At 37.4% G+C, this 25,867-nt stretch overlaps 1 protein-coding gene across 3 annotated transcripts in view; it reads right to left on the minus strand.

The window, feature by feature from the left end:
- glra4a (glycine receptor, alpha 4a) overlaps positions 1–25,867 on the minus strand; it is a 77,772-nt gene that overhangs the window by 17,945 nt on the left and 33,960 nt on the right. Inside the window, 5 exon segments of one of the 3 annotated variants that reach the window (NM_131782.2) lie at positions 4,350–4,432; positions 7,189–7,412; positions 8,523–8,590; positions 10,333–10,420; positions 10,470–11,095. In NM_131782.2, the coding sequence (NP_571857.1) occupies positions 4,350–4,432; positions 7,189–7,412; positions 8,523–8,590; positions 10,333–10,420; positions 10,470–10,580 (574 nt within the window). In that variant the 5' untranslated portion in view covers positions 10,581–11,095. 3 annotated transcript variants of the gene reach the window in all.

Here is a 25,867-nt window from a genome sequence, read left to right on the forward strand (position 1 = left end):
GCTGATCTACAGAGAATGGCCTGAAAAAGAGAAAATATCCAGTGAGCAGTTGAGTGGTTCAGGTTGGTTCAGGCTTAAATCAACGGTTCAGGTTGGTGGTGGTGGTGTAAGGGTGTGTGGGATAATTTCTTGGCACACTTTGGGTCCATTAGTACCAATTGAGCATTTTGTCAATGCCACAGCCAACCTGAGTATTGCTGCTGACCATGTCCATCTCTTTATGACCATAGTGTACTCATCTTCTGATGGCTACTTCCAGCAGAATCAGATGCCATGTCATAAAGCGCGAATCATCTCAGACTGGTTTCTTAAACATGACAATGAGTTTACTGTAATCAAATGGCCTCCTCAGTCACCCGATATCAATGCAATAGAGCACCTTTGGGATGTGATGGAACGGGAGATTCGCGTCATGGATGTGCAGCTGACAAATCTGCAGCAACTGTGTGATGCTACCATGTCAATATGGACCAAAATCTCTGAGGAATATTTCCAGTATCTTGCTGAATCTATGCCATGAAGGATTACGGCAGTTCTGAAGGCAAAAGGGGTCCAACATGGTACTAGTAAGGTATACCTAATAAAGTGGCCAGTGAGTGTATGTGGACTTGAACACACTCAGTGCCCCAAACTTTCCTTTCTCCTTTTTTTGTTTTCACCTTTGCTACAATACTCCGGCATCCGTTCTATCTTCAGGGATGTGTCCTTTCTAGACAAGGTGATCCCAACCCTCGGCTGCGTCCCGACACTTGTCAAAACAGTGTTCAGTGGGCCCTTTCAAAGCCCTAAAAAGGTGCTCTTGTCTAATCGGAAATGATTACGCCCTCTGTAAGCGCTTTGATAGACCATAAACCTGCCTGTCTTCCTGTGTGTCTCTTTCTGTCTGACCCTACTGCTTAAAGGAGGGCAATTTTAACTGGCCACGGACGAGGGCTTTTCCACTCATTGGATAAATACTGTAGACATACAGAGGACACAGAAAGGACAGTAAAACACGCTGTCTGAGTGTAGCACGTCCCCTAAATCTTTTAAACCATATGAGTCACTGAATATACTTCAGGTGCTCTCTGTGTTCGTGACACGTGAGTGGGCATTTAAATCAAATAATCCATGAGACAAATCCTGATGTCAAACTAAATGGCGTCCATTTCTGCATTACACGCATGCCTCGTTTGGCTCTTTTTCATGGTTAGAAAAGGGGGATCTTTTGTCTCAGGGAGGTGGAATTAAAAGCCTTTCGGGCAACTGGGGTGGGTCACATAATAAAGGGCAACACAAAATGAAAGTTTCATTATTGATATCCTTTAAATTGGTTCTAGGAGTTAAGATGCTATCGGCTCGGAGGGCACTGGGGTGGTGAATAGTCTATTTCTTTGCCTCCCTCTTTCTTTTATCAAGGTAATAAGGAAGGACACTTTACGCACCGCTTTAAAACTAGGATGCTGTATCTGTGACGCTTCCTTTTTGGCTGATTTTTTTTTCTTTTTTGTGCAGTGAGACATAGAATTTGTTTTGAGGTATTGTTGTTTTTTTCTAATCCTATTATGCTCAGGGTTACACAGTGGAAATATGAGCAGTGGAATTGAATTACTTGACTGGATGTATTGACGGCAACAGTTCATGGCAAATATGTCAAAGACGAGACGTCCCGTTTTGGTTTTTGCATTAAATTACATTCACAAATAAGATTATATGTACATAGAGAGCTTATGAAATGAGAAGAAAGTGTCTGTTTCTGATGAAACTGATTGCAACAAAACATTTAAGTTCAAAAACTAATCTATATGAGTACTGTGAACTTACACCAATTTGAGTAAAAGAAGCACTTTGAGCACAGTAAAACCCCATAAATGAAGAGAACTCAAACCAACTGAGTACTGTAAAACCCTATAAGTTAAGGCAACTCAAACTGTTCCAGGAAACCAATTGCAACAAGCCATTTGAGTTAAAAACTAATCCATATAAGTACTGTGGCCTTACTATTTAAATTTTAAGTAATGAGGTATTTAATTAACTCATTACCTTCAACACTGAGTTCAAAACTCTTTTCAAATGAAACTTTCAATCAATTTTTAGTTAACTACACTCATTTCATTCAACATACACTCATTAATAAAGTTGACTGGGTTTTACAGTGTAGCTGTTTTTGCCTTATTGACTTCCATTATATGGACATTTTTGATTGCAAAGCCATGACAAGCTTAGTTTCTGGCTTTATATGGAGTAATGTGTGTGAAAACATCGAACTACATAACAAAAGGGTAGTAAATTAAACAATGGTCAAGGGTTAATGGAAAATGAAACAGACATGTACTTTTATGAAACAATTAGTGATTAGTGATTAGTGTCTTGCAGACAAATGCTGGGTAAAACCTGCACTCTGGTCTTTACACTGTCTTTATCTGTATTTATCTGTATCTGTAATCTGTATTTTGCAAGTTATTCTTGCTAAATGCTGTATGCCTGAGAAAATATTTTGTATATAAGGTATTGTTGCACTGAATCCTGTGGCTGAACTATTTTAGTACGATGCATCATTTGGGAAAAGAAGGATGTAGTGATGAGAGTTTCCCAAAACAGTAGTTTCTCTGTTGCAGATCCGCCATTTGAACCACGTCATTATAATGTAAAATGTCCATAATGATGCTCTAAACGGGGCGGAGTAACTTCTTTAGAGAAAATCCTCATCATTTTTTTGTGCAAAGTCATTTGTTCTACAAGCACATGCATTAAAAAAAATCCAATATAAATTTTTTGTAAAAACATGCTCTCGCTTTACATATTAAAAAATATATGTAAATGGAACACACAGGGCCTATGTTTTCATTAGAAATATTATTGAGAAAATGCCATATTCTTTTCTAAAACATAAAACAACTTAGCTAACACATATTATAATCTCATATATAAATAATATAAATCCTTAATGGGTGTAATTTACAGTAGGCTATTTATTAAGAAACGAAGAAAACTCCTACTTAATATTACTACTACTAATATTAATACTACTACTACTACTACTACTACTACTACTACTACTACTACTACTACTACTACTACTACTACTAATAATAATAATAATAATAATAATAATAATAATAATTATTATTATTATTATTATTATTATGTATCTATTATTATTAAGTAAGATATTGTTTATTTATTTATTTATTTAAACTACTTTTACAATTTGACACATTCAGACCACTGCAGAAATATTCTAACCAACAAATGTCATATACAGTACAGATGTATTTCTTAATAAGTAAGCTACAATAAGCTAAAAGCATTAACATATGTCATATATTTTTGTTTTCACAAGCTTTGGAGACGTAACGTAAATTCCTCTTTTAAATAATTGGTCACCTGTAGCTTTCATCATGAGCCACGGCCGTGTTTAAAATGGCATAAATGTTTTTTAAGTGCACTGTGCCGGAAATGCAATTGACAATATAAAGACCACTGAATCTAATTTGTAAAAAAATACTTTGAAAGTAAATTACACCTAAGAAGATGACCTAGAAATGGCTTTTAATGTTTTTTTTTTTTTTTTTTTATCATTTCAACTTTAAATATTGGAATGGTCAATTGGAGTAGGGCATGGAGGATAACTGGGAATAGAACACAAAACTATGTTTCTAACTACAGCTCTAGAGGTGTATAGTTGCAAACAAAAAAGTTTGCGACACATTTTGCGAATGTTTGTTGGAACGACATATTTGGAACACCAAAGCAACAAACTATGTTTGTAACAACTGCAACTTGCGACCTTAGTTGGCTAACGATGGTTTCCAAAATGCACCTCAGAATAGGTTTTTACTTATTTATTTTTTTACAGTTTGTAATGTGTCAAAAAAACTGAAATATAAAGCTGTGTGGTACTTGGATAACATACTATGGATGTTTGGATAATTTTTTTAAGTCAATTTCCCCAAATAATTTCAATTTATTAAATAATCCTGATAAAATGTATAGTTGTTTTTACAGAATTATCAAGCAGTGCAACTGTTTGATTGCCAAACCATCATAATAAACACATTTCTGAAGGATTGTGAAGTCTGAAGTAAATGCTGCTGAAAATTCATTGGCCATCACTCAACTCACTCGTAATTCATTTGAATCATTCTGAAATATGTTCATCATACGAAACAATATACACAGAATGTCTTTTAATTACGTGCATGAGTTAAACGTTCCCTGTCCTTCACCCTCATGGTGATTGCTATCAGTGCATACATTAAAACTCCATATCATCGTCAGAAGAATCGAATGCAGCAAAGTGTGAAAAGGGGAAAGGAGGCATGGTGGGATGGGGAGGGAGAAATGAAGTGAAGAATAGAGAAACTCACAGCTTTCTAGCTGCATGGTACAGGTCTGAATGTCCATTGGGAAATTCTTCAAGTCCATGGGACAAGACAGGATGAGTGTTAGCCTGAGACAGAGCGCAAAACAGGAAAGCAGAAAGTGGGAAACCACAAAGGACAGAAAATAGGTGTTAAACAGAGAAGAGAAAGATTGACAGAGAGTTTGCAAGGAGGAAAGGCTGATGTTAAGAGCATTACAAGGATATACAATGCGAAAATAACATTTACGTGATCACATATGCATCTTTTCCTAATAACCAAAGTGAACGTACCTTCAGATGTCATGAATGTGGCCCATGTTAGTTATGCATTATTTTCATATATACATATATATATATATATAATAAATTTAGATTTTTTATAAGATTTGAATAGCTTGTTCATGAGCAAAGTAGTAACCTAATGTGATCTTTTGAATTAATTGGTTAATCTTGTTTAAAATATCTGTTTTTGACTAAATTATATGGTTAAAGTTGTTGATAACTGACTGGAGGTGTAGATTTTAAGTGAATAGCAACTTAAATGCTGGCCTGTCAGTGACGCAAAGCCACTGCTTTTTTAGAAGAAGATGTTGAATAAAGGGCATAAGTCAAATATAGACTACTTTCTTTAAGGGCAGAAAAGCACCAGTAATCAAAATGCCAGTTTATACCGTCTCTGCACAAGTTGAGATCAATATGGCCGTACCCCTCATCTTTTTGATTTGTGATTACAGAGTGAATTGCTTTTTTTATCACATGAGTATTTTTTATCGGATGCCATACTGGTAATAGCAAACTAACTGCCTGAAAGTGTTTTCTGTATTCTTATTCATTGTATTGCTGACACGCTATAGTTTTATCCGTGAATAACAGTAGGCACTATTAGAAAGTTTGGATCAAGGAAACAGTGTAATTACTTGTTGTAATCTAGTGCCTTAGAGAAAGAAATAGCCAGCGGTGCCTTTTATTGAAGAGCCCTTTTTATTCAAGCCCCAAAATATCTGCCGTACACTTACTGATGTGAAGACCTTTGTTGGCTCTTCAGCATGTAATTATTATTCCACTGTAGTCAGTTTTTGTAAAAGGAGGAAATGTTTTTTTTTTTTATTATAATTGGAACTGTGGTTTACAATAAGCTGTGGTCATGTCTTTAAAATGTACTCACTCTCAAGTGGTCCCAAACCTTTACAAGTTTCTATATTCTTTTGAGCACAAGATATTTTGAAAAAGCTGAAAACCTGTAACTGTTAACTATCATTGTTAGAAAAACAAATACTGTGAAAGGCAATAGTTACAGGTTTCCAACTTACTTCAATTGACCTTCATTTGTGTTTAACAGCAGATAGAGGCTGTTTCTCAATTACAAGAACGCAGAGAAAAGACTCCTGTTCTTGTGGAGACTGTTCTTGCCAAGTTACCTCGAAAAACAAACTTGGGAGACCGCAAGAACAAAGAACGCATCCTGTGAGAAATTAGATGCTGTGTTCTTCCTGATGATCACATGATTTTCACGCTTTTTAGCTGAATATTATTTAAACATTACAGCATTCATACAACAATTTATTGTATTTCCCCTTTTTCACAATATATACTATGCATAAAGACCTTATATATGGATTGCACAATATAAATACAAACAATTTTAACATGAGTTTCAGCAAATAAACACCCTAAAGGCTGATTTATATTTTTGCGTCAAGCGCCTGTGTGCCTTGCACACAAATGTAACTACATGTCACAGCAACGCATAGCGCAAGCTCTGTGATTGGCTGGCTTGATACTGGTGAAAAGCATGGGCGGTGCTAAGAGTTGCGAGTCTGATGTAGCAAGTGTCGAGTCCTGTGAAAGAGCTCCAGATGGAAACTTTTGTTTTTTGTGTACCTTATGGGTAAAATTGTTGCTCGTCCCCGGTTCCTGCCTCTGAATGAGCGAGTTCAGAAAAAACGAAATACCCATGAAGAAACTTGATACAAAGAAACATAAAAACCTACCGCCAGCTAGTGTTTCGGAAGTGTTACTGCAGAGCAACATAAACAGCATGCAGAAGTATAAATGCATAAACCAGTATAAGTAACAAGTATAAACCAGCCTTGAATTTGTTTATGCCTTTATTAAAAATTTTCACAGTATTGTTTACTTCCACCATCTCATTTAGAGAAACTCCTGAGATAAATGAGCTAAATCCCTGAAGTTTAATAATAAATCTATATAAAATGCTGCGCTGCCCACGTCATTTATTCAGCCATAGTGACTTCTGGTACTTGACTTCTGGACGCAACCTCGATATTAAGAATGCATCCGGGATCTTTCACGTGTGCTCCGTTCTTATGGTTTTAAGCTTTGGAATTGGTCTTTGCCGGTTGATGATGACGTTACACGAGAACACGAGGACACAAGATTGCTGAAGAACGCATATTGAGAAATGGATTTGGCACAAGTGTGCATTGTTTAATTATAGTTTGTACAGTAGATTTTATACATTTCAATATAACAGATTTTTTCAAACATTTACGTTTAAATAATCACTTTAAATGTATACAGCATATTTACAATATTAACAAGTTAATGCTTGCCAAATATGGGGATTGTAAAATGATTGTTTGGCCAAAAAGATAATTCGTATTAGAGGAATTTGCATTACTTTCAACAAATTTTTGTAAAGCATAACATAACATCTCTCACTTTATGTATTTTGTTTTTACTTTGATCAAATAGTGAACTCAATAGTGGTAATTGTGGTATTATTTTAAGTCACATTGCATCACTATTTTTCAGAGATGTTTTAATAACGTTGCAAGTTCTTATTTTTCTCTATTAAATCTCTTAGACGCTTCCCTGCTCACCTGATGCTGTAAAGCACATTCCCATTCTGAAAGATCCTCAGCAGCTTGTTGTCTGTGGTGACTTCATGGAAGTTGGCACCTTTCTCATTAGCAAAAAACAAGTCAGGTTTCCATATGGAGTCCAACATAGAAGGGTCCAAGTCTAGAGATGCATCGGGATATTCACTGTAGGCCAGTCGAGGGTCGTTCCACTGCTGCCGTAGAAAGACGTTTAGCCTGTAATCCTGGAGTAAGAGAAACAAATGAAGTAAGTCCTGGAATCTTGTAGTTCAATTTCTGAACTGCTGAATTATTAATGTACCTTTTAGTCATAATGTTCTTTTTAATTGCTAACCTAATCAAAAATGCTCTTGACTTGCACGTAAATATCTTGTGCTCCCTTGGCATTAATTTTCGTTGTAGGTCTTCCGTTTCTGATGACCTAACCTCCAGGTTAACTGACTAACAGACCATTAACAATGGCGATCTGTAACGGTCAACTGAAACATTCTGCTGACTGAGACATTTAGCGCTAAGCACAGGATCTAGTGGATGGGTATATATCACCTTTTCATTTTCCCCCTGAAGATTCTGGTCTTCTTTCAATTTTTCATTTTAATTGCATAGTGGACAGTTCATTATTAGCACATCAGCTGACCCATTGGACTCTAAACTTCTAAGTGATGTGCTCCTTGAGACAGGGACAAGTCAGCAAAGTGACTAAACCTCACTCAACAGAAATACATATGTGGCATATTGCTTAGAAGAATATATTTTATATCAAGGTCTGAGCTGCATGGAAAAACAAACTTAATGCTGAATCTTTGCATCCAAACAAAAGTAAACCAGTGTTGTAAGATACCACATCATGATTTTGTCAAGTATGATGCGATCCTGGATTAACATTTATGTTGATCCTAGAACATCATTGTTGTAGGAAAATGTTATTCATACCTATTCCCTACCCCTAAACCCAACCATACCTGTAAATAATTTCCAAAATCAGAGGGGAGTAATAGATAACAATCATGCAGAGAGCATAAACCTAACCGTAAAACTAAACTTAACATAAACAGTAAACATATCCCTTAATTCTGATTGGCTGATTGGAATGTTGTTCCAGGATCAACATAGATCATAGGTCTCTGCACAGTTTTGCTCCAATCTTAATCAAACACAGTTGATCCAACTAATCAAGGTGTTCAAGACTACTTGAGACTATTAAGGAGGTGTGAGTTGGAGGTGTTTGGAGATAAAATATGCAGAGCTGCGGCAATCCAGGAATTTAAAACCACTGACATAGATGTTAATCCAGGAACATGTCCTACTTGGTGAAATCAGGTTGGCGGACATACCATTGTTGTCTCAGTAATAGATCCAAAACTGTTGATGAAGATGTTACAGGTGACGTTTACTGGTGGTCCTGTGAAAACAGAAGAGAGAAAAGCTTATTTTGTTTACAGGAGAGTGAATAAAAGTAGAGTCTAGTGGGACTACAGACACAAAAGTTCTGGCATTTATCCTCCCGGTTTTTGTTGTTTGGTGAAATGAAGGAAAAAAGTACTAAATTCTTGTTCTTCATATAATGAAAAGAGATTGTGACTACTGTCAACCTTCAAAATTGAAAAAATCACAATCAAAGCAGCATAAAAGTGATCAGGTCAATCAGGTTCTTTATAAAAGATGTTGACAGGTCTGTGTTGGTTAAGATCTAAATTTTAACATGATGTAACGTAAATCAAATGAGCTAATAACTAAATTGTGTAACTGAAATCTGGATTTCTAAGCCATTAAGAAAACAGACAAAACCACTTTATTCACAAGTTTGATAAGCTTTTTTGTGAAGCTTTGAGTGAAAAGACTTTTTGAGAGGGAAATCTTTCCTGAGAGGGATATCCTCATTTGTGTTCTGAAAATTAAAAGTGTTTGAAACAACGTGAGAGTGAGGAAAAAGCAGAATTGTTATTTTAGAGTGAACTTGCATGTTACATTTAATAATTGATAATATCCATATCATACAGACTGTAGATGTATCCTACACATAGAGGGGGGAAAATAGCCATTGAACATGTCAGGTTTTTTTCCTGGGAATAATATTTCTAAAGGAGCTGTTGACGTGGAATTGAACCAGTTTTTGGTAAAACACCCCAAACAATACATACATAAAAACAAACATCAATTTAAAAGGAATATCTGAAAAAATGTATTCTGTGTAATAACAATGAAATGACTCAAAGAGAAAGTACTGATCTACTGAAATGTATTTATTTAATTTTATATAACAGGCTTTTTAGGTGATGGCAGCTTAAAGATGCTTCCCATATAAAGAATGAAGTCAGATAAATTGCTCAGGTGTGAGTTTTTCACAGACTTCAAGAAAGTGTACAAATCTTGATGGTTCTGTGGGTCTTGTCCATTAAATCTGATCTTTAATTTGGATTTTTCTTTGGATTCAAGTCAGGTGATTGGCTGGGCCATTCTACAGCTTGATTTTCTTTCTCTGAAAGCATTTGGGAGTTTCCTTGTCTATGTTTTAGATCATTGTCTTGCTGAAATGTCCACTCTGGTTTCATCTTCATCATCCTGCTAATGTCGATGTTGGACTGAAGCAGCTACTATTCATTTACAATGACCAAGGGCAGAGCGTTGCTGAAGAACTACTGAGAGTTTTCAGCTGCTATCTGGTCTTTCACTGCCTTTCTACACCTCCCTTACTTCATGTGTTCAATACTTTTTACCCTGCGTCATTTCATTTTATTACACATAACTTCATTTGTAAAGTATTTAGATTTGTTTTCTTTGCATATATGGACTGGTTTGGTTGTTACCAACATCTGGTGAAAATTTCAAGTCAACAGCACATTTATAAATGTGTTTTCAGAGAAAAATGGTGAAGTGTTTATTGATTTTCCCTGCTGTATAATTAGTATAATCTACTATTTATGGTTCATTTGTAATGTTTTTGTAATTTTTGCAGCCTGACCCTTGTCGACATGTACTACAACATACTCATTTTGTGGTCCAAACCCCACGCAACCCCAGTCAGGTTACTGGAGTCTGTCTGAGTTCCCAGGAGCCACTACTGTCAAGCTGCTACCAGTTTTCACTGCAGGTCGGGTTGCATAAATCCCAAACAAAAGCCTGTTTGTTTACATTTTGTCACACCTTTGAAGTTGGGTCTGATGCGAGCATCATAGCCGGAGGTTCGTCCCATCAGCTTGTCCAGAAAGTCCGATGGGGACATAGGCTTCTGGGCTGGTCTGCTGGAGGACTTTATCTCCTCTTTACAGGAGCCCAGTCTGCCAGAGATAGAGAAAGCAGAGAGGAAGGGATATAGAAAAGAAGCCAAAAAAATAAACATGAGAAAATGAACAATTGATACAGTCAGTGATAATGAGAGAGAAATGCGTCATGAATCATTTCAGCACATCTTTTATAAAGAGCTATTCAAAAAAGACTAATCTAGCACAGAATTCAAAACTTCTGCTTGTGTTTTGCAATCCTGGTCTTTTCCAGAAAGAATAAAGAGGCATAATGCATTAAACATACATTCTCCATGCCGCATTTTTTTTTACAGAACCCCGTCACAGTGATCATGGCAAAGAAAAACCAAGCGCCCTAAACCCCTAGGCAGGGGGAGGCATTGTGTCTGACAGACTGATGGCTCAATTGAAATGCTGTGAATGTCACAGTTTTGGGAAGACTTCTTTGATTCCAGTTCCAGCGGGATTCAGTCTATGCCTGACAGACCTGCCAGGGGCTGGAGCAAGCGGATCCCAAAGGCAGCAGCCCCTGCATTCGACTGGATCTTTCTCTTTCTTGATACTTCAGAAGAAATGTTTTCTCCATGTGCTTTTGATTCAGTTTTAAGCAGATCAGTCGTGACCCAGCCTCCATCCCTTGAGGAGCGGTGGGTCATCAAACTGCCTGCCTCCTCCCAAGACTTTCTGACCAGGGACTTTTTTACAACAGAAAATGCGGGCTGATTTTTAGTTGAAGCTCCCAGGTGAATAACAGCACATGGATTGCATAGTGTTTAGAAAAAAAAAGTGCAACCAGGGGCTGTGTTCTCTCCCAAAACCTTGAAGATATGAATCTCTCTTGGAGTGAGAAAAAGTCCAATATGGGTTTAAATTTGCCTCACAGGCTTCAGGGCTTCCTCGTCATCCAGTTCAACTCTTGTTTATCCGTAAATAAGAGAGAGGCTGTTAAATAAATCACCCCTTCCCCCCACACACACGCACACTTTTTCATGTGGTCCAACAGCCTTAGAAAATCTGGCTTTTCACTCGCATTCCCTTCATTTTCATCGGGTTTTCTGATGAGATCGTGCTAGAGCTGAACATGCATTTTTAAAGAGATGCAGGAGAAGCGAGGCAGCAATCAAGTTTGTTTCTCAGCCTTGAGTGTCAGACTCACGTTTGCATCCAAGCAACATCAGCATCAAATTGTGTTTATAAAGCTCACAGTCCCATGGCTGAAACATGCCAAGTTCATATCTAAGTCTTTCTGAACTTGGGAAGCTTCATTCTGTCAAGCTTTTTACAGCTTGGCTTACCTCTTTCTCCTTTTCACTAGGAGGGAGAAGCCATTTTTTACTTTCTCTCTTTCTCACCTAAACAATCAATATGCTTCTTAACACCACTGTGTGTTATGGACAGTCCGATTACATTCTAATCCTCAGTAAAATGGTTTATATAATATGTGGCTCAGGGACAAAAAGAACAGTAGCAATGGCAAGAAGCCATAGCAAAGGTCCATTGCTTGTGTTTGCACTGGGTGTAATTCGTGGTTTCTGTTGTTTTGGCTGTCTGGTGTTCAGCATCACTTCAAATATTTCAAAGAGAATATGCAGTAGCATTTGAAACACCAACCTGTCATTTCACAATAGTGTAGACAAGAGTGTATAATGTGGAAAATATCCTTTGTGAAGCTGAAGTGGGTGTACTTGTATTGATATACATTTTATAGTACATATATGAACATAATCTGTACACTTTCAGATACACTTTTGCCTTTACACAACATCAAAAAACAGTTTTCAACAAAAACAATCTTTATTTTCTATAAACTCTTTGCACGTCATGATTTTGCAAAGATTTTTTAACAGCTACAGTTAAAATCAGAAGTATTAGACTCCCTTTGAATCTTTTTTTTTTTTAAATATTTCCCAATAGTTATTTAACAGATCAAGGAAATTTTCACAGTATGTCTGATAGGGGCGTCAAAATGAATTGTTTCTTCGGTGTACAAATTTGTACCTGAAGGGTTTTGTACACATCTGGGTACTAATATGCTCCTTTGAGGTACCAATGTGGATTAATTGTGTACAAATATGTATATTTTGAAAATGTACTGTCCCAGAAACAGCTCCTGTACCTTTATTTCTGAGAGTGTAATTACCCTAACCTGTCTAGTTAACCCAATTAACCTAGTTAAGCCTTTAAATGTAAGCTGTATAGAAGTGTCTTGAAAAATATCTAGTAAAATATTATTTACTGTCATCATGGCAAAGATAAAATAAATTAGTTATTAGAAATGAGTTATTAAAGGGCACCTAGGTTACCCCTTTTTTCAGATTTAATATAAGTCTTTTGCGTCTCTAGAATGTGTATATAAAGTTTCAGATCAAAATACCCATCAGATTTTTCATTATACCTTTTACAAGATCCTGTTTTATACTGATTTCCAGCAGGGGGTGGTTTTGTCGTACTGCGCCTTTAAGCCGAGTCTTTCCCGCCCACTATTTCTACATGCCTCCTCCCTCAGCTGCGTCAGACAACAGACAGACTTAAAGGAAGAAGGTCTCACGTAGCGTTTGTGAGATACTACAGTAAGAACTAACCTTTACTAATCAGTATTGTGAAGTTGCATTGATGAGTCACACACAATATCGTTACAAAGTTAAACACACACACACACACACACACACACACACACACACACACACACACACACACACACACACACACACACACACACACACACACACACAGATACACACACACACAGGCAGGCAGGCAGGCAGGCAGACAGACAGAGCGCGCTTAGCTTAGTTAAGGCTAACCTCAAGTACTGTGTGGATATCTGTTATGCTAATGTACAAAATAAACCTGATTTAACTTCCACAAACCGGGATTAAAGCGTCTTCCTTTATAATTGTTCTGACACGCGGCTGTGCTGATGAAGTAAAGCTAAAGTAAAACGCTGTAATTAATTACACACAAACTCTGTTTTAAAACACTTTAAACATGTGAAACTTACTCTTAATCACATTTGATGATGATTGCTGATCCTAGCGAACAGAACAGAGCTTTTATTCCTGGTTGCTTTGCGTATGTCTGCCTGGTCTTGTTGACATATACACGCGACTACCGGAACATGTTAATGCGCGCAGCTGTCAATCAATTCGGTGGGCGGGGGGAATCGCACACCTACGTAATGGTGCGATCGATTTGAAAACAGCTCCAATTGGCCGACCCTTTTTTTTGTAGTTAAATTGAATAAAAAGGACTGGGTGTGTTCATATCACCCCAGTATGACGGTCTATACACTATACCAACACACAGATCTGTCCAAACAGCTTGAAAAGTAGATTTTTTACCATAGGTGCCCTTTAAAACTATTATATTATTAGCTAGTTGTTCTAAATGAAATTGGCCATAGTGTATAAATGTGTGTGTGAATGGGATAGTGTTACGGGAGTTTGAATTTTTGTCACTTTCTCCCTCTCTGTTGCTCTCTCTCTCCTTGTCTGTCATTCGCTCTTGGTCTCGCCCTATCACCTTTTGTTCCACTTTTCTTTGCCTTCACAGGTATCTGCTGATTGGATCCCGAGCCTGTCACTCCTCAATAGGGCGTTTCCTCGTGGACCAATCAGGCTTCATTTTGCAGACTTTACATTTGAACAGCATGCCTTGTTTGTTCAGTGCTGTATGTGTGTGGGTTTGTGTTTTGTACGCTCATTTCTGTATTATGATTTGTTCAGTGTCTCTAAACTAATCCAAATAGCTTTAAATCCAATATGGTTGAGTTTTGCCGCAGTCACACTAGAGTTTCAGCTTGCGAAATTCAGTCTTATAGTGCTGCGAAAAGGGGCGGGATTAAACAAGATGATTGGACATTTAAAGAGCGAGTGATTGGTCCATATTTAAAATTTCTGTCCAGAGAGGTCATGTTTTGATCCTCGATTGGTCTCACGCATGTGATGGGTTTTCACAGGTCAGAGTTCACCAAGCCTACACTTTGCAACGCAGCAAATTGCAAAACTTGTTGCATGAGCTTGCGTTTCATTTTGCCTGTAGTTATTTTAATTGTTTAGAAACACTAGGTAAATAGGTGAGAGCTGCTTTTTGTATTTTTGTTTATGATTTTAGGGCTTGTTCTTTATTGATGTCTCATAGGCTGAAGAATTTGCTTTCTTTAGTAAGTTTACAGGGGATCTTGTGTTCTAGTTTATGTGGCTGTTGGTTTTGTTCTTTACTTTGGCCCCACTCTAGTTCCCTTTTCCCCCTGTAACATTTGGATTGATTAAATTCCTTTGATTGCTTCTATTTATTTTAAATTGCATTGTACAAACCTCAGACATTCTCTTTTGTTAGCTATCATTTTTCCTTATAGAGGAATAAAACGAATTAAGCATTAAGATTGTCTGACCTTGTTTATGTCCACCTATTTTCTTCAGTCATAATATAATATTCTAAATGTTACATTTTCTCTTCCTTGACAACTTATTTTATTGTAACAGAGTGTAAGGGGTTTTCCCAGCACTGGATTGTGGCTGGAAGGGCATCCGCCAGGGCTGGAGTGAGACTCCTTTTCAGCCCTGGAGTTTCAAGCCTCAGACCGGCCCACCTCAGTTCACGATTGACTATATCAAAATAAGGTCATTTCATAATCAGTTTTTAATGGCACTATCACGTCCTTTACAATTAAACAGCTGCTTTAGAACTTTAAATGTTCAACAACTCTAACAGTATTGTATGTCTTAACAATAAAAATGAAAAAAAAGAAATAAATTACTCAGATGAGGTTCGAACCCGGGTCGATGGCGTTGTATCACAATGTGCTGACCACTGGACCACAACAGCTTTTCTTAGTGTAGTAACGCATCTGAGTTAAATCATCATTAACCTGAAGGCTGCATCTTGCTCATGAGGCTGCGAGAAAATAGATAATAAGAGCGGAGCTGCGGCAAAAATAATGAATAAAAAGAGTGAGGCTGTGGTCAAAGAAATAAATGAATTAATGAAAAAAGTGTGACTGCTGAGAGAAACTGAGTCTGGAGCTAGGGACACCGGCCCTTGCGGCCAAAAAACGGACCAGCCCACTGGGAATACTCCCGGTCCTCCCAATTAGCCCATCCGGGCCTGGCATCCACTGCATAAAACATACACTGGAATAGTTGGTGGTGTATTCTGCTGTGGCAACCCTTAATAAATAAGGTACTAAAGCCAATGGTAAATGAATGAATGATTAATTTATAAAATAATTATGCATTTTTATTTTACCTGTATTGCTAGTGTAATATTTCTGTTATTTTGGTATAGATGTCTTTGCATGCTGTGTAATGATTAGATATAAATACGATTAAACATTATTTCCACTGACGTTTAGAAAAATAGCTTCAGGGCTGCATGTAGAAATAAACATTAAACGATGAATTCCCTAGGCGATTATCTCTGTACTCTGCCCGAAATACTGACAGATGAAACTCAGATCCTCTTTAATACAGTTTCCCATGTTAGTAATTCTCGAAATTTACATCCGGAATGAACATACACCCAAAAGATTAGCTCAGGGAGAAGGATACAATAGAATAAAGTGGATGTGAGAGGTGTAATAAATCTGTCAGACAACCAACAGAAAAGTTCACCAAGGCCTCAAAACTAATAATTTAGATTCAGAGAAGAGATTAAGTTAGCAAGTCACATGCGATTACCTGCCATCTCTCACAAAAGCAGTCTGTCAACACTGTTCAATTAAAAAGCCATTAATTGACTTCTTTGATTGACCTGTGAAACCACACACTACTGCACACTGACTGTGTTGAATTCTGCGTTACAGTATTTCCTTTTATTTTCATCTGGAAAGATTCATGACTTAATACACCCCCCATGAGTTCTTAGTCATCAGAAATGGTTTTAGATGGTGAATACATCAGCATAATGTTTCATAGCCTGCTTAATTTTTCAACGACAACGCAGAAAAGTTTAGAAAGCGGCACAATTAAAGAATAAAATTCCCCACTTTCTAAACTTTTCAGAGCAGCCAATAGAAAATAACTTGCGGGGATGTTAACGGAGGCACATCTAAGCTTGGTGATGACCACAACATTTTTTCTTTTTCTTTCTTACTGTATGCCTCGAGAGATGGCTGACCCCTGTTTCAGCCGTCATGAATGCATAATGCCTTCACCCACTGCTCACTTCACAGTATCTCAGATCCATTCCCAAAAGACAGAACTGTATTAGTGCAGCAATCCAGTCACGTAACTGTGCGAGCTTGAGAGCTACTCATCAAAGTGTGAGCGGAGTCTTCCTGAGGTGTGGAAATGCTGTGATACAGTATAGAGGGAGACGCTTTGGGGATTCCCTAGCTGATAAACACTGATCGGCTGTGGTCGGGATGAAAAGAGGAGCTAGAAAGTAGAATACAGAAGACAAAAAATACTCCGATATTGAATGAAGAAATAAAACAGTAATTAGCTGATTGTAATGTGAAGTGTTTGTCTCTCGTCTGACAGCAGCGGTGTGTGTTGCACCGGTCATAAGGCCATTGAGGTTGCTGGTAATGGCTTCGCTGGATGCTTTACAGGGCTACCAAAGGCCTGTTTAATGAAAGCTTGGGCTTTTTCTTGAATCATTGAGATGCAAGTGAGGGATTTTTAATGAGCCTGACCTTTCCAAGCCCGATACCACCGTCTGATCCCTCATTCCCTGTCTGAGGAATGACAAGAATATTTAACGCTGCTTCCGTTCTCAACGCTATAGCTCAGATATTTTCTCTTGTTTTATCTCAAACCGGAAATCAATCATTGTAATGACATATGCATATACAAACTGGCAATGCTTGAAAATCCATTTTGAAAAGTGGTGACGGGTGTTTATTTGTTAAAGCGAGATATCGTAAAACTCAGAAACCACACAATTGTGTATTTTCACTCAATATATTCTTGACTATAGATAATAATATAGGGTAATAATATAAAGTTTAATATAGAGATGCTATATTTATTTTAGTTGGCCAAAACTTGACTCTGACTTAGTTTTATTAGCCCAGTTAACATTAATGATTATGTCATTATTAATCATTATCATTATTACAATTTATTTGCTCATGCAAGGATTTAGCTGATAACAACAATTGGAATTAAGATCCTAAATAAAAATTGGAGTTACTAATATTTCCCAGTTTTTTTATTTTTATTTTTTATTTAGCACTATTTATATAGTAATATATTCAGTGGGTACAGAAAGAATTCAGACCACCTAAAATTTTTCAATATTTGTAATATTGCAGCCATTTGCTAAAATTTTTTTAGTATTTTTTTTCTCATTTATGTACACACATCACCTCATTTTGACAGAAAAACACAGAATTGTTCACATTTTTGCAGATTTGGAAAAATTGAAGACTTTTGGTATGACCATAATTATTTCCAGTGCTGGCTGTGCTACCAAACCTAGCTATTAGGGGAGAAAAGCCTTGGTGAGAGAGGTAAATAACCTAAAGATCACTGTGGCTGAGCTCCAGAGATGCAGTCAGGAGATGGGCAGGGAAGCCTCTCCTCAGTGCAAGATACACAAAAAACACCTGAAGGACTCCAAGATGATGAGAAATAAGATTCTCTAATCTGATGAGACCAAGATAGAACTTTTTCCCCTTATTTTAAGTGGTATGTGTGAAGAAAACCAGGCACTGCTCATCACCTGTACAATACAGTCCCAACAGTGAAGCATGGGGGTGGCAGCATCATGCTGTGGGGGTGTTTTTCAGCTGCAGGCACAGGACGACTGGTTGTTCTCGAGGGAAAGATGAATGCGGCCAAGTACAGTGATATTCTGGATGAAAACCTTCTCCAGAGTGCTCAGGACCTCAGACTAGGCTGAAGGTTTACCTTCCAACAAGACTATGACCCCAAGCACACAGCTAAAATAATGGAGTGGCTTCATAACAACTTCATAACTGTTCTTGAATGGCCCAGCCAGAGCCCTGACTTTAACTCAGTTGAGCATCTTTGAAGAGACCTAAAAATGGCTGTCCACCAACATTTACCTTTCAAGCTAACAGAACTGGAGAGGATCTGCAAGGAGGAATGCAGAGAAATCAGGTGTGAATAACGTGTTGCATATTTCCCTGAGACTCATGGCTGTATTAGATCAAAAGGCTTCTATTGAATTCTGAGCAAAGGGTTTGAATATTCAGGACCATGTGATATTGTTGTTTTTCTATTTTAATAAATTTGCAATAATTTTAACAATTCCTTGTTTTTTTCTCTACATGGCGTGCTGTGTGTACATTATGGAGGAAAAAAAGGAACTTAAACGATTTTAGCAAATGGTTGCAATATATTAACATAACATAACTGTGCAATATAACTAGGTTTCACATATTTTTTCTACTATATCATTTGTCGAGTGAAGTAATTACATTTTTACCCACATCTGTAAAACCTTTTACATACTCTTAAATATCAGCTCTCATATTTTTAAGTTGGTTAATTGTGAGGGAAGATATTTTACCTCACACACATTCAAATCTGTTATAAAGCGCTACAATCTGCCAACTCCTCCAAAGGAAAGTAAATCTGGATAGATTTCAGCTCAGTCAGCTGCAGTATTATCAGACAGACCTTGAGGCAACATGCTGGAATGAGAAGCTTCATAAGAGGTCTGACTCTGCTGATACACATGATTTGATTCCTTATGTTCTTCACAGTAAGTACAGTGCCGCATGCAACCCTCAGCAAGTGCAAGTTTGCCTCATGGGCTCTCAAACTACAATTACGGATAATTTCCATTCTGAGATAGATGCTAAAAATATAGAAGTTGACACAACTTGTTGAGACTATTATGTAAAGGAATAGTTTATTTTCATGTGACAGAATGTTCTGTTCCACTAAAGTAATTGCAGTTAATGCGGGTTACAGAAGGTGATATCAGAAATATACTGTTTCAGAATTTATTCACTTTTGAGTGAGCTAATCATTTATTATGCATAAGAACACAAGCACAGAACATTCATGGGTTATTTTAGATTTATATTAGCTTTAAGTGAGCTAATCCTTTACTATTTATTTCACTACTTAAACACAGTTCTTCCCTATGCATTCAGACATTCATTGACCAGCTTTGTCATCTCACAGACCACCCTGTAGATCTCTAAACAAACTGTGGAATAAGCCTGGATTGTAGTTTTAAGCTCTTAGACAACAGCATCCCTGCGGAGTTTTATATTTAATTTATTAAATTGGCTTGAATACATCAGTCAAAGGGCTGTCCATTATAGAGCAAATAGGATGTAATGGAGGATAACTTTACTCATCTTTACTTATAATGTCCCTGCAGTCTTTAAGGGGTAGTTCACAAAAAAAAATACTAAAATAATTTTCTTAACTTGATGTTATTCCAAACATAACTTGATTTAATTCTTTATGTGGCACAAAGCAGGATATATTGTCTTAAATGTTTCATTAACCTATTTATTTAAAGTATTTTGTGTTCACCAGATGAAAGAAAGTCAAACAATTTGATAAAGGGTGAGTATTTGATGACAGAATGCTTATTTTTAATGCCCTTTAAAGATTCTGGTACTGTCACAATCACCAGAGATCCAGGCTTGTAGATCGATGTGAATCATTCACTTTCACTCAGGACAACAATTTTATCAACATGTGGACTACAAATCCTGCCATGCACCACACAATCACACCTGTTCTGGTTTTCCTGCTGATTGTTAGCACACAGCTGGAGCTGTTCAGAACTGATTACATGGACTCCAGTTGCAGAGTCTTGTTATACTGTATTGCGGACATTACGACGCGCTTCCTTTGCCTTGCCCTTCACTTCACTGTCGGGACTGACCATTTGCCTTTTTATGACCACGTCTTTTGGACAATCTGCATATACCCGTTTGCCACTGTGTTGACAGTTGCCTGCCTGACTAACCATGAATAAATCTTGCATTTAGATTCACACCCTTCTTTGTCAGTTTCCCCTTCACATTACAGGTACCATAATAGGGCTGCACGATATATTGTCTCAGCATCGATATCGCAATATGAGAATCATTACACAATCTGAAATGTTGAGTTATGATTATAATTAACCAGAAAACAGTTCAGAACGTGTGATTAGTTTAGCTCTAATCTAATAATAATAAAGTAATTTATTTGGATCTGTTTTCTAAGGCCTGCGGCTGTAAGATTTCAAATGAATTTTAATTATTTTTGCACAAGAAGTTATAAAGGTCACTGCTTTAACAAAGATTCATCGGTTTAATAATTTAATACAGTAAAGACTATGCAGTGTTTTTTTACATTTAATTATTGAATTTTTACACTTCAACACTGTTAAACTTCCAACTGAAAACTATAAAGCATGATACTGTAATTGTTTATGTTAGTTCTGTTGTGTTCATCTGTGCTTCAATTTTTTGTATTTTATATATTTTATGAAATGCGCTCCCCTATAAATGATTCCAATTAATATAAAATTAGGAATTCTTTCCAAAATAGGGTCAACTTGTAAAACAGTATTGCAATATATATCACAGAAAAACGAAACATCGTTTGTCAGTTTTTTTCCAACCCAGGCTCATTCTGAAAACGCAGTCCCGTGGACGTTTCTGGTGACCGCAAAATATGTATCGGGAAGTACGTATTTTTGCAGTTTTCATTTTCGAGAGGCTGCTGTGTACGCTTTTTCGTAACTCAAATGTCTCTCGTGAGTGCTGTTCGTGCTCGCACTGTTCTCGCGTAAACCCACTAGAGACCGCTGCCTACCAACTGTTCGTCTGACTGAATAATTGACTGGGGGACCGGCAAATTGACTGACCCACCCTCCACCTTCCCTAAACCCAACCAACGATTTACAAAAGCTGTCCAGAAAAAAAAAGCCCTCGTCTGATTTTTACCACATTTTTGGATTTTACCACATTCTTACCCTGTTATTTACTTGTGCATTTTATTTTTTGGATTCTGTTTTTGTCTTACCTGATTTCTGGAACCATTCTTCCCCGGACTCAAACCCTGTCGTCGTCGTGGTCGACTCTTTTCTGTTTCTCAAGTCCGCCAACGTACACAACAAGCTAACTGGACAAACTGGTTGCAGCAGGAAAGTCCTCCACACGGAGGTAAGCGGTCAGCCGGTAAGCGCGAAAAGGAACGGCGTCATACCGCCTTGTAGCGTTCGTTTAAAAAATGAAATACAGCCCTACGTATCTCCGGCTACATAATTCGCAGTCTCCAGAAACGTCCACAGGACTATGTTTTCAGAATGAGCCTGTGTTGGTTTTTTCCAATATCATGCAGCCCTATACTCTACAATGACAGGATCTTCTGTCGTACAATGCTAATACTTTTTTATGATTACATTCTATCCTCATTTGCATTGCTTAAGTCATAAGGATTAAGTTTTGCATTGCTATATCGGTTCACCAGTCAAACCAGTACAAACCAGTATTGGAATTCATTAAAGAAAGCATACAGTGCATGATAATCATCGTATGACCCTAGTTTCAATTAGTCCTAGCAGACTTCCTTTGCATACAACTTACAAACATATGCTGTTAATTGCTTTTCATTAGCGAGTCAGTGATCAGAAAGCACATTTATTTTTTTAAGTGCTCACTTTGTACCACAGGCAAGGGAAATGATTGTCATTAGACACTCATGGATGGATATCCAGGTTTGTAGAGCTATTAGCATAATATGATATGGAGTTTAGCAGGTCTTATAACCATCATCAAAATACATTTTCTTGAGAACTTTCACTCAAGCATTTTTTTTTACACTTTAGATCTCTACGTCTCTTAAGTGCCACATTTCTGATGAAGGGTAAAGTATGTTCATTTGAAGTAAATGTGCTGTGTATCTGAATTATAGTGGAATTTATCAGTTTCTTGTTTTTTTTGTCCCCAGACAACTACAATTTCAAAACCTATCAATCTTATTCTCTCTATTCTGTTTGTTATCCCTGAAAGGGTGTTTATAGTTTTTCCTCGCTTTGCTTTTGATCAACAACGTCAGGGTAGAATAAGATTTGGTTTTCACCCTGCAATTTTCCAAGGTGCATTTGTCTCGGCTGATGTGATCTATGCCCCATCTGTAGTAATGTTCACGTGTCCATGGAGACACATATTGTGGCAGCGTGTGGACTCTATCACCCACTGCCCTTAAGCATTGACTGGGCTTAGTAGAAGAAAAAAAAACATGTCTGGAATCTGACACGGCTCACGCATACAGGTCAAAACTGCCTTTTGTGAACATAGAACCAGAAAAAAAGCTGTTTGTCAGTGATAATCTCTCAACAGAAATGTCTTGCATGTCTATAATGCAATTTTTTTTCAAAGCAGAAATTCAAGTAGGAAGAAAAAACAGACCGTGCCGAAATCGCAATGTTAAAGGTCTATTGAATTGCCTTGGATCGTGCAAGATTGTTTGACGTGTTCACATAATTTCAACTGAAACATGAATGCGAGAAGGGACAGACCAATCAGTCAATCGGTCAATCATACAGATATTTGTGTATCATAAAGTGCCAACTCGCTAAGCCACACCCGAAAACCGCCACAGACCAATCATGGCTTAGCAATATAGCAGGAGGCCTGTCAAGCTTTCAAGCTAAAAAAAGCTAAAGTGTTGTGCATATGAATTGTGCAAATCTGACACCCGGTATCCTAAAAGCTTGCATGGGGTGGTAGAGTTTTATTCCCTTTCCAAAACCTAAAACCCAAGGGGAGAAATGCCAGCGTGGATCAAACTGTGTGCGGGGCGATAAAAGAGCGGAGATTAGTTGGTTTTGTTTTCGATACCCACATTCAGTGATAGACAGCAATAACTCGCACACCTCTTACCTTAAAAAGATCTCAACTGTGTTTCTTACAAAAATACAAAGCAGGTTATGTTTCACAGCTGTCTTTTTTTTTTTTTGCTTAATATTATGAGCACTGCTGCATTTAATCCTTCGTCAAAACAGTCATACTAACAGTTTTTCAGTAATTTACAGCCCCCTATGTCAGTCATTTACATGTCCATGACAGAGCTACAATTCACTGATGTTTGCATCTGTTGTTTAGAGATTTAGGTATTATACTGGGTTAGTGTCTGCTTTTATATTTTGTGTCTGATTAATATTTGCTGGTAGGGGAAATCTGTTTGTTCACTTCTGCTATTTATACTTTGATTTGCATTTCAATTAATTTATTTTTTCTACTTAACTGCAAATTAGAATTTTAAACTGTATAAAAAGCACACAAACATATGTTATTGGTACTGTAGATTGTTATGGGTCACTGATGCTAATATTTGGCACAAATCCATCAATTTCCCCTTTCTGGCTGTTCTTTCTAAGAATGAATGATGTAGCAGCAGTGTCCATGCATGTTTCCTCGTCGTTTAGTAATGCTTTTTTAATTGCACAACAAGAGTCTATCAGGCTTTTTGGTTAAAATAGAGAAATCACAGTTTAATTTGTTATTATTAGATTATTTTTAAATGTCACCTCTTCTGCTGTGCATGAGCTCAGCTATTGAATGGTCAGCGTATGAGGTGGCTAGGGTAACCTAGCTTCAATTTTGATCAGGTTATTTTCTAATCAGTTGCCTATTATGTCGTGAATATACACCTGTAACGCACACTGCAGTCCTTTTTTTGTCTGGCTCTCTCAGATATTTCACCTGTTCGCAAAATACGGCTAATTATATTTCTGGGAATGTATGACACTGGCGCATATGACAGGCGTAGCAACAGTAACTAAGGAGGGCGGGGCTTATCGTAGGGTCAATAGTGTTTTGATTTTCTAGCCCAGCCATAAAGCCTGACAACAGCAGCAGTTAGCAATTCTGTGTCTGTCTAACCATTTCTCCACTTTAAAGTAAAGCATTCAGTGTAAAATTCACATGAGTTCATGCCAACTCTTGCATATGTATGATTCACTCTATGCTATAGTGTCTATTGACCAGAGCAAAGCATTTATCCCCTAGTAAGTGCTTTACTTGCCATCTACAAAGAATGCTCTGATCAGGATTTTTGCAGCTGATACTGAGTACAGATTTCTTGTCATGGTGATTGACCGATACCGAGTACCAATTCTGATTCTTCAAGCTTTATATAACTTCCATTTCATAAGCCCAATTATTCTTTAGGAGATCTCATCTTACCTAAGATAATAAATTAAGGATGTTACATACATGTAATGGTCAGAAGCAGCTTTACAAAACAAAAAAAAGATAAAATGGATAATGGTAAGAAAATTGACTAACAATGTGTTGTATCGCTGCTGATGCATAATCTTGGGCGCTCACGTGCATTTGTAAACCAGTGAACAAACACTTGCGATAGGTTCATAAGATCGGCCAGATCTACGAGTACCGATTGAATCATGAAATGTGATTATTGGCTGATACCAATATGTATACTCCGGTTGATTGATCGGGGCATCCCTACCATTCAATTTATAGAAAATTGTAATCGTGTGTGTTAATAGTCTTAATTTGAAATGTATTTAGATCTGTGTAAAATTTAGTGTCCTCTATGCTGATTGTGTATGCAGTATGCATGTGTACAATGCATTTCCCCTCAGGATTTTCCATAAGTGAGTGTACCTATGCGCATAACATGCAAATAATGGACTTTTTTCTACTACAGTGGTCTTGGTGTTTGTGGCAGGATGCTTCAGTTTGTACACTGAAAAAAATTACTCAAAGATGATTCTTTGGATTTAGTCAATATTTTTTTACGTTAAGTGGTTTTAAACAATTTATTTGTGTTGAATTTAAACAAACAAAATTAATTTGAACATTCATTCATTTTCTTGTCGGCTTAGTCCCTTTATTAATCCGGGGTCGCCACAGCGGAATGAACCGCCAACTTATCCAGCACGTTTTTTACACAGCGGATGCCCTTCCAGCCGCAACCCATCTCTGGGAAACATCCACACACACATTCACGCACTACAGACAATTTAGCCTACCCAATTCGCCTGTACTTCATGTCTTTGGACTGTGGGGTAAACTGGAGCACCCAGAGGAAACCCATGCGATGGCAGGGAGAACATGCAAACTCCAGACAGAAACACCAACTGAGCCGAGGTTCGAACCAGTGACCCAGCGACCTTCTTGCTGTGAGGCAACAGCACTACCAACTGCGCCACTGCCTCGCCAAAGTTGGACATTATTAAATTTAATTTGTTTGTTTAAATTCAACACAAATAAATTGTTTGCAGCACTTCTGCATGCAACAGTTTTTCAGTGTAGAGAGCATTGGATTGGTCATAGAATCTTATTGAAAATCATTGATCTATATTAGCGAAAGTGAGAAACAGCAAGTTTTAAATGCTTAAGTCTCCTACATGTGATTTTGTCATTATTTTAAGGCATACTAGTTTATAGACAACCTTCAGTCACAAGTGTATGGTGCTACTGTAAATATAAAAATGGAAACATTTCCCTATTCTCTACCTAGTGTCCAAACATGTTC

Source organism: Danio rerio, chromosome 14, assembly GCF_049306965.1.
Source record: "Danio rerio strain Tuebingen ecotype United States chromosome 14, GRCz12tu, whole genome shotgun sequence".
Taxonomy (NCBI): domain Eukaryota; kingdom Metazoa; phylum Chordata; class Actinopteri; order Cypriniformes; family Danionidae; genus Danio; species Danio rerio.